General features: G+C 36.6%; 1 protein-coding gene across 1 annotated transcript; it reads left to right on the top strand.

Annotated features, from left to right (window-relative positions):
- The first annotated feature begins 7199 nt into the window (after positions 1 to 7199).
- On the top strand, positions 7200 to 10612 carry LOC136997041 (uncharacterized). The gene has a single exon (XM_067347200.1). The coding sequence runs from the start codon at positions 7218 to 7220 to the stop codon at positions 9171 to 9173; it is 1956 nt and encodes a 651-aa protein (XP_067203301.1). The 5' UTR covers positions 7200 to 7217; the 3' UTR covers positions 9174 to 10612.

Below are 10612 nucleotides of genomic sequence, written 5' to 3'. Positions count from 1 at the left end.
TGCGCACAAAGGTTCCGCCCCGGGTAATAGGGATTCAATTCCTTGACCCAAAAAGAGAACCACGAGCGGTTGACTTGTTGACGGAGTAAAGACGACTCTTCCAGTCGCTGACCCGTCGCAAGTCCTAAACGCGCCGCTCGGCTCGTGCGGTCAGACCCGTTTACGCCGATCGCCGAGCCCAACGAAAAAAAAATTCTACATCTATCAGGACGTAACAGACTTGATAGAAAGAATAAAAATTGGGGGCTCGTCCGGGATGAAAAGTGCAATTTTTGAGAGGTAGGAATGACAACGAGGTCTAACTCCGATAAAGATAAAATAGAAGAACAATTTAATGCCGCAATAAAAAGCAAAAAGAAAACTAAATCAGACACATTAGATACACCTTACACATCCACTCCAGCAGCCTCCTCCGCTCGCGTCCCTAAACAAATTAAATTCAACGCTAACGAACCTGAAATTGAAGCGTTTTTAGTGGAACCTAGTGCTCCCGAGTACGATTCCGACGATTCTGGTGACGAGACTATTAGACCGTGTGGTGAGAACGAACACTTAAATTTTAAACTAAGTCCAAGTGACAGTAAAAGGGTGAAAAATATGGCGCAAGGTAATCCGTTTGCTACCCTAAAATACGCGGTCGAAACCGTTCCATTTTTCGACGGAAAAAATATCCCATTAAATTATTTTATCGAAGGATGCGAAGAGGCAAAGTCTATGTTGCCCCATGAAGCAGAGCCTCAATTTACTAAAATTTTACGAACGCGAATAGTAGGCGAGGCGCGACGAACAATTAGAGATCAAGATTTCGAAACAGTAGCTCAGTTAACTAAATATCTAAAACAAATTTACGGCGGATCTAAAAATGTGTATCAGTTACAGGGAGAATTAGGAAACGTATATCAAAAGAATGACGAGGATGTCGTCACTTATGCTAATCGTGTAAAACTCTTAGGAAAACAGATACGAGAAGCCTATCGTAGTTCAGAACACGCGTTAACAGATCACGACGTGCGAGCATCTTTAGAAAAAGACATGTGTAAATGTTTCATCCGAGGCCTAAAACCCGAAATCGAGCAGAGGATCGCTCGAAACTTAGACGTACAGGCGACTGTAACAGATGCCCTACGCATAGAAAGAGAGCTTCGTGCTATTACAGATTTACGACATGGACCTGCTAACTCCGACCGAAATAATGTACAGGAAAATCGTTCCAGAATTTGTCAAATTTGCTTTAAAATTGGCCACTCAGCAGCTAATTGTAGGAAACTTATGCAAATGGCAGACTCTTTTAAACAAAATAATTTAGGCACTGAAATCCTAATTTGCCAGATTTGTAAAAAACGCGGACATAGTGCAGAAAAGTGTCGATTACGTGATCCTCAAGCTCAACGATCAATAAATATGGTGCAGGAAAATATCATAAAATGTCAATTATGTTTTAAACCGGGTCATAATGCAAAAAATTGCCGCCTAAATAATTCTAATAACCAAATAAGTAATTTTAACAATAAGATCTCCATAATTTGCCAGTGGTGCGACCGACCGGGCCATTCTGCCAATAATTGTTGGAAAAAACAAAACGAGCAAACAAATCTTAATAATCAAAACAGAATCATCTGCCAAATTTGTAATAACTTGGGCCATACAGCTAAAAACTGCCGTTCAAATTCTAATCAACGGGCAAATTCTGCTGACGGAACGTTTTGTCGTTATTGTAAAGAAAACGGGCACCTAATTGAAAATTGTCAATTACGCATTGCAAGCAATAATCGTAAAAGAGAAGGAAACACGGGAAACGGGAACGGCCCCTCGAAATCGGGCGTACCGCAGGGGTCCGACCAGACTTCACGCCCGTCGACCTCACAGAAAAATGCGTAAAAAATGACCCTTCGGAAATTCGGCCCGTAACTGTAAATCTTAACAAACAGAGTCGCGTGCCTACTGTCAAAATAAAAATTAACGAAATGATTTCGCCCATAACCTTTATGCTAGACACCGGTTCCGGTCCTAACATAATTAAGGAAAATTTTGTGCCCCAAAATTTAAATATTAATTATAATAACGTTTTACAGTTAAATGGTATAAACAATTACCCCGTTTATACACTCGGAGAAATCGCTTTTACTCTTTTTGGCGAGTCAGTAAAATTCCACATAGTAGCCGATGACTTTCCGATTACGCAATCAGGAATATTAGGAAACGATTTCTTTAAACAAACAGCTTCAACTATCGATTACGCACACGAACGCCTAAATGTTTTTGGAAATTGCGTGACATTTTCTTCTCCGGAAACTATCGTAGCATCACCCAGATCAGAATCCTTGTTTTACGTAAGAATAGAAAATCCAGAAATAAAAATAGGTTATTTACCAAAAATCAAATTAGCGCACGGAATATATTTGGGAGATACTATCGTGGAAAACGTGTCGGGAAAAGCTTACTTGAATGTCATAAGCACTTTGGACGAAGAGGTTGAAATTCGAGTACCTACCCTTCGACTCAGGCCCCTGAGTGAACTGCTCGACGACCATAAAATTGATCTTAACCAGGATAGTTTAAGGAAAACGCGAGAGACAACAATACAACCTGAAAGCGACGAAACTCTTAAGATGCAAAATGAATTTAACAACGATGAATTCGACGATAGAAACATTAATAACGTTAACATTATTAATAATAATGAAAAATTCGAAGATGGTAATAAAAATAAAGCTAAGATCAAAGTGAACAAAAATGATGACGTGTCAAATAATAAAATTAAAAGGGAAATTAAAAATAAAGATAAAATTGAAGATAAAGATAAAATTAAAAATAACGTTGAAAATAAGAATGATCCTGAAAGTAGAGAGGGAAGTTGTCAAGTCCCTCCAAAATTATTGAACAATTCTAAAAACGGGGAGGAAAGCCGTCAAACCTCGTTAAAAGAAATGAGTGACTCTACATCCTTTGAAGGGAAAAGTTTCTGTACTTTTCCGAATCATCAAATCATTCCCGGAGGGGGAAGTTACCAAACCTCTCCAGACCCCGTCGGTTGCGAGGAGGGAAGTTACCAAACCTCGCTACGCAATTCGACACAATCTTCTTTTAAAAATATAAAAGGGAGAAGTTTTCTATCCTCCCTAAAAAATATAAAATTTCCAAAGGTTGGATCACTCTCGAAAATTAATGGAAAAGAAAATCAGGATATATATGTAACAATTGAAGAGCTACTGGATAAAATCCAACATTTTAATAAAAAAATGGCGATTAATGACAGTATTAAGAGTAAAAATAAACCATCTTCGAAAATTTTGGCGTTATCAAAAATTAAGACTCAGGAAATGATAGATAAATTTATGCGAAAGGGGAAATCTAAACATAAACATGAAAATGTGAAAAAATTAGTAAAAGATTGCATGGAGAAGTTAACTCCGCGTGAAAATCTGAGTCAAGACGCTGTTAACACTCCAGTCCGTAGCAAGTGTCTAGTAGTAGCAGAAAAATCTGGAAAGGATCGTCTTACAGAAATCATCGACCTACTACGTTTGGAACACTTAAACGCACGAGAAAAAGAAGGCATAATAAGGCTTATTACACAGAGTCAAGACCGATTTCACATACCTGGAGAAAATTTAACTGCCACTCAAATATTACAACATCAAATTTCAACAACGGATGATCGACCGATAAACACGAGGCAATATAGATTTCCGCAATCTCATAAGGAAGAGATAAATAAACAAGTAGAAGAACTGCTGACAGGAGGTATAGTTAAACCTTCGCAATCACCGTATAATACACCCATATGGATAGTACCCAAAAAGGAAGACTCGAAAGGAAATAAACGCTGGAGAATGGTCTTAGATTTTCGAGCTTTAAACGATAAAACAATCGGAGATGCTTATCCATTACCGAATATTGTCGATATTCTTGATCAATTAGGAGGAGCGCAATACTTCTCCGTATGTGATTTAGCTTCCGGATTTCATCAAATAAAAATGGATCCTGCAGATGGCCATAAAACTGCTTTCACCACTCCTTTTGGACATTATGAATTCGATAGAATGCCTTTTGGATTAAAAAATGCACCTGCTACTTTTCAACGTTTAATGGATCTAGTATTATCAGGACTACAAGGCCAGGAATTATTTGTTTATATGGACGACATCGTTATTTACGCCGCCTCATTGGAAGAACACGAAAGGAAATACAATTTATTAATTGAAAGGCTTCGAAAGGCCAATTTAAAATTACAACCGGACAAATGTGAATTCTTAAAAACAGAAGTAACTTATCTAGGGCATATAATTAGTAAAAATGGAGTTAAACCTGATCCTAAGAAGTTAGAAGCAGTAAAATTATTTCCTAGGCCCAAAACACCAAAAAACATTAAACAATTTTTAGGACTCGCTGGATATTATAGACGATTTATACCGAATTTTTCAAAACTGGCAAAACCATTAACTAATTTGTTAAAAAACGATACACGATTTGAATGGACGATTACTCAAGAAGAATCTTTCGAAATATTGAAACAATTATTATGTAAAGAGCCCGTATTGCAATATCCTGATTTTTCAAAACCATTTATTTTAACAACGGATGCTTCTGGGATAGCAGTAGGAGGAATATTATCGCAAGGAGAAATAAATAAGGATCGTCCAGTGGCCTATGCATCTCGTACTTTAACAGATAACGAACTGAAATACGATACATATGAAAAGGAAGCATTAGCAATAGTTTATTGCGTTAAACATTTTCGACCATACTTATACGGACGAAAATTCACACTGGTAACCGATCACAAGCCTTTAATGTGGTTTAAGAATGCTCAAGATGCGAACATGAGAATATTACGATGGAGACTAAAATTAGCGGAATACGATTATGAAGTGGAATATAAAGCAGGTAAAATGAATGTAAACGCAGATGCATTATCACGAAATCCTATAAACCTTGAAGAAGTCGATTGTAAACCAGTTAGAAAGGGCAGACAGAAACGAAAAATCTCTAAAAATGCTAAAACAACCTTAAAAACGCAAAGAGAATTTGACGAAGAAGAAGATAATTATAAATTGTATCTCTCCGATTCTTCAGAGGAAGATGATAATTACGAACTACGCCTCTCTGACACTGAAGAAAATGATAATTACAAATCGCATCTTTCTGATAGCGAGGAAGAAAATTACGAATTACATTTTTCCGACACCGAAGAAAACGAAAATGCAATTAAAAATAATACAGACTCGATACCATTTACCCAAGAAGAATTAGATGAACCAAATCAACAAATAATAGAGAGAGCATTAATTCACAGTCCACCTACACATGACAAAATACTAACAAGAAGTCGGACAGCACGACGTCGAATTACCGATCAAGATGATTTAATAAAAGAGCAAATAGACGATAACATTATATTGTTAGACGATAGAAATGATCCGCCTGATAAAGAAAACAGTGATGAAGACGAGGAACAAGAAAATATAGACAATAACCAAGAGATCAATATCAAAAATTATAGTAAACCCACTATTAATAATCAGCAAATAATAAAAAATAATATAATTGAATCTCGCGATCTATTATTCTTACGTAAAGACAACATAGCATATTTTGTTGATACAAACGGTAAACCTTTAGATTCCGGTTCGCAAAAGTTATTCGAACGAAACAAACTTCCAAATTTAAATAATCTTATGTTAAATCAACCTAAAACCATTAAAGTAAAAAATTATTATCATATAATATTGCCGATAAGCGAAGAACAACGAGAAGGCCCAACATTAACTTTATCTCGAATCATAACCGCTTTAAATAACTTAAAAGAAACTGTTGAAAATTTAAAAATTGAAACACTTAGTATTGCTAAAACGGATTTTATTAACAATGTACCGTGGAACAATGTCAAAAATCAGCTACAATTAATATTCCTTGACGCACCAATTAAATTAATTATTTGCAATGGATTAGTTAAATATCCACCTAGAGATCTACGACCAATAATAATAGGAGAAACGCACTGTTTACCCACTGGGGGACATCGCGGAGTAACTAAAACGTATAATAGAATCAAACATAATTATTACTGGGAAAATTTAAAAATAGATGTACAGCGTTTTATCCAACAATGTTTACATTGCCAATTAAAGAAACTAGTTCGCGTAAAAACCAAACAACCTATGATAATTACCGATACACCCGGATCATCTTTCGATAAGGTCGCCATGGATATCGTAGGACCTTTGCCTAAAACCGAACGTGGCAATGAATATATCTTAACTCTACAAGACCAACTCACTAAATTTAGCATGGGAATACCGTTATCCGACCAAACTGCCGAAACGGTAGCCGAAGCTTTCGTCGATCGATTTATTTGTGTATTCGGTTCTCCGAAAGCAATTTTAACAGACCAGGGTAGAAATTTTATCAGTGACTTAATGAAAAAGGTAGCTAAAATATTTAAAATTCGTAAATTCCGTACAACCGCATTCCATCCTCAATCAAACGGCTCATTAGAAAGATCACATCACGCATTAGGAGAATATTTAAAGCAATATGCAAGAGAACAAAAACAGTGGGATAGATGGATAAGTCTCGCGATGTATAATTATAACACTAGTGTACATGAAGCAACTAAACACACGCCTTACGAATTAATCTTCGGCAAAATAGCACGAATTCCGTCAAATGAACCTTTAGCATCTGGCGATAAATTAGCAACTTACAACGAATATCTTGTAAATTTAGTTAGTCAACTCCACGCAATTCAGAAAAATGCCCGAGAAAACGTTGTCGAAGCAAAAATTAAATCGAAAAGACACTATGATAAAAAGATAAACCCACAAACATTCAAACTTGGTGATCAAGTCTTTTTATTAAAAGGCCCTAAACCTGGCAAATTTGGAGATCAATACACAGGACCCCATGAGGTCTTAGAAATATTGAATAGAAATAACGTAAGAATTAAAATAAAAAAGAACAGTCGCGTTGTACACCCTAATCGCCTACGAATCTCACACATCAAACCAACTCCTAATAATTAAGTAATTTTATTATTGTTAATTAAAATAAGTAACTATAAAAAAAAATATATATATAAATATATTTTACAAAAAAAAAATTTTATAAATAAATAAATGATAAATTGATTAGCAAATAAGGAAATAAGTAATAACAACAAGCTTGACAATTAAAGGTGCGCTATATTAATATACCTTAGACGTGCTAAATTTCAGATGGATCTCCGAGGATTTTTAATAATCGCCGTGCTAAATTTTTGGTTACGCGGCACTAAAGGCATAATAGGATATGACTGCGGATCTGCATCGACGAACATTACGACTCTATCATTACTGGGGATAGAGGAATGTGATATACCACAGCCAGAAGTAGCAGCTCAAAAGATTTATATACAATTGCTACAAATTAACGAATTTACCTCCGCGAGAGTTATACAATGCAAAATAGAAATAGACAGATTAATCAGGAGATGCGGAATGTTCTCTCACTCCATGGACGTGTACAACGGAAAGCACGCGTATATAGAAGAGGTATCAAGAGACGCCTGCCAACGAATGCATATGTATGGTACTTACGAAATCGGGAATACTCGAATAACAGGATTGAAATCCAATCAAACTGCAACACGACCGGTAACACTGGCCGGACACGTGAACAATGATGGCACCTGTTCCGGAACAACGTATAGCGATCCATTTGGCACATGGGAAAAAGCCGTGGTACTCGCAACCATAAAAATTACACTACAGGATTATATAGCTGACGTGAAGATAAACACGAACCGAGTCCAACTGAGGTCTGGAGTGACCTGCGCGTTGAGCGCAACACATTGCACTGACATCGAGGGTGGGGATACCTACTGGGCATCCATGCCCACGGATACCTGCAGGTTCGGCACTTATGGAGTATTATATGAAGGATATGCACACAGAATAATAGACGTCGTCAACAAACAACAGCAAATTGTTTATTCCATGACTACAGAAGACACAGTTTTTGCATTGGCAAGCAGAGACTCCTATTCGACTTGTGGATACACTCTTTTCCACACGGAACATCCAAAATTAGTAATTTTCGAAACTTCACCAGGCGTAGCAATTTTTAAAAAAGAATCACGCATAGCTAATTTGGACATCTTCACCTATATGAACTCTAAATTTGTATATGTAGAGAAACATGTGCGGACTCAATTTAGTGAACTATACAAGAATATTTTACTGCAACAATGTCAGCTCGAACAAAAAATATTACACAATTCATTAGCCATAGCCACCCAATCGCCGGATGTCTTCGCTTATCACTTCATGAAGGGACCAGGATACATGGCCTTACTAGCTGGCGAAGTAATACACATAGTAAAATGTGTGCCTGTCGAAGTAAGAGTAGCACACACCGAAGAATGCTATGATCAATTGCCTGTGACGCGAGAAAACAGAACACAATTTTTAACACCGCAAACCCATATACTGTTACGACAAGGAACGCAGATTACGTGCAATTTATTCGCACCACCCATGTATCTTCTGGGAGATGCATGGTATAGACTCACTCCTAAACCAATACATACAGTACCGCCGATGACCATGAAACCGATGACAACACCGAGCTGGAAATACATTAGCCCCGGATCACTTGCTACCAGCGGCATATATACTGAAAGAGATTTAAGCGATCTCAGGGATCATATTATGTTTCCTGCTGAGAGACCCGCAATGTTAAACACCTTGGCCAGAGGAATGATGGGCCACTCTACGATTATGCACGATGGAGGATCTTTTGCAAACTTCCTAGATGAGGCATCAGTTGAAAAAATAGCTATCTCGGCATGGCAGAAATTTTGGAATCGATTCCTAATTTTCGGCAATATAAGCGCTGGATTTTTAGGAATTTACTTGGCAGTAAGAGCAGTAAAACTAATACTGGATACCATTGTGCATGGCTATGCTCTACACACAGTATACGGATGGTCCATATATTTGCTTGGAGCCATCTGGGACTCGTTAACTCAGCTCCTATTACACTTAAAACTGAAAAAACCACGCGATGAAAACCGAGAAGCTACACAACCACCCGCAGAACGAAACCCGATAGAAGACTCTTCACAGAGGGGAACCTACCCCCTACTACCTGCAAAGGACGCATCCACTTATACATTCGCACTGAAGGATTGACCGCTTGATTTCTCTTTCCCTTAAAGAAAAAAAAATAATAAAAAAAAAAAAAGGGGGGAGACGGAAAGAAAGACAGGAAGAAAAGAAGAGAAATACATAAACAACAGTTTTCCTATCAACTTTACACAAGCGCCAACTTTGATTTTACGCATTTTATTGTTTTATCTATTTTAATCTGTTTCGCTCCTTATCATGAGGTCTCGCAGTTGCGACTCGAAATTCGCACCTAACCCCAACACCACCTTTTTGTTTATAGAAACATGGAGATCGAACACCTCGATACTCAAAAACTGAGCCGCTCGCCGTTTGCTGTTAAAATAGTAAGGGTGTTTTCGCCTATGCTAATTTGGATTCACTTGGAAAATAGTAAAGAATCCTTCCAAAAAATGATGGAGGACTTCAACCAGCGGATGAACAAACGCCGATTTTTCCACTCGAATACAAAACTAGGTGACATTGTTGCTCTTGAAACAAAAGGAGGATGGCAACGCGGCATCGTTACGAAGATGAACGGAGATGAGACAGTGCAGATAGGCCTCCGAGACTGGGGCGTGTATATTCGCCATGCAACAGCTGAACTCTACCATCTCGAGGAGAGGTTCAGAGAACATTACTGGCAAGCTGTGCCATGTAGCTTAGCCTACACAGCCCCCGCCACTACAGGACCCACATGGTCTCGTAGGGCCATAAATGTCACTCGAAGCATCGCAGAACAGCAAACCGGAATTATGCAGATAATCAAACCAATTCGGGACGAAGGTGCACTCATCAAATTAGATATCAAGAATGAAACTAACAACGTTTACCACAACCTCAGAGACTTATTAATAGAATTAGGAGTTGCGCAAGAAATAGCGAATATAGCCACACACACCGTACCATCCGCGTTGAGTTAAAACGCATAAGAATATACACATAATTAGTGCTATAATCACCAATAATAACTAATAAAAATAACAAAAAAATATACATATGTATATATATATATTATGTTTGTTATTAGGCAAAAGAAAAGTTTTTTATAAAAAAAAAAAAAAAAAAAAAAAATTTATATAACTATCTTTTATAAAAAATTATCTTTAAATTATCTTCTATAAGAAAGAAAATACATAAATATATATACATATATATTCAATAGTATAAGTAATAACCATAATATTATACACACACATACATACATATATATATATATATATATACACATATATACACGTTTAAAATAATGTTAAGAAATATCTATATATACATATATCTCTATATATCAAACATATATATATAGTACAAAAAAAAAAGAAAGAAAAAAAAAGAAGGTTTTACTATCTACCTCAATAAATAATCAAACATATATAATCTTATATACATATATACATATATATAGATACATACTTCTAAAAGCATATATATATATATATATCTAAGTAAATAAGCAAAATAATTAA

Source organism: Linepithema humile, chromosome 1 (assembly GCF_040581485.1).
Source record: "Linepithema humile isolate Giens D197 chromosome 1, Lhum_UNIL_v1.0, whole genome shotgun sequence".
In the NCBI taxonomy this organism is placed as follows: domain Eukaryota; kingdom Metazoa; phylum Arthropoda; class Insecta; order Hymenoptera; family Formicidae; genus Linepithema; species Linepithema humile.
This window is presented reverse-complemented; position numbering and strand designations above follow the sequence as displayed.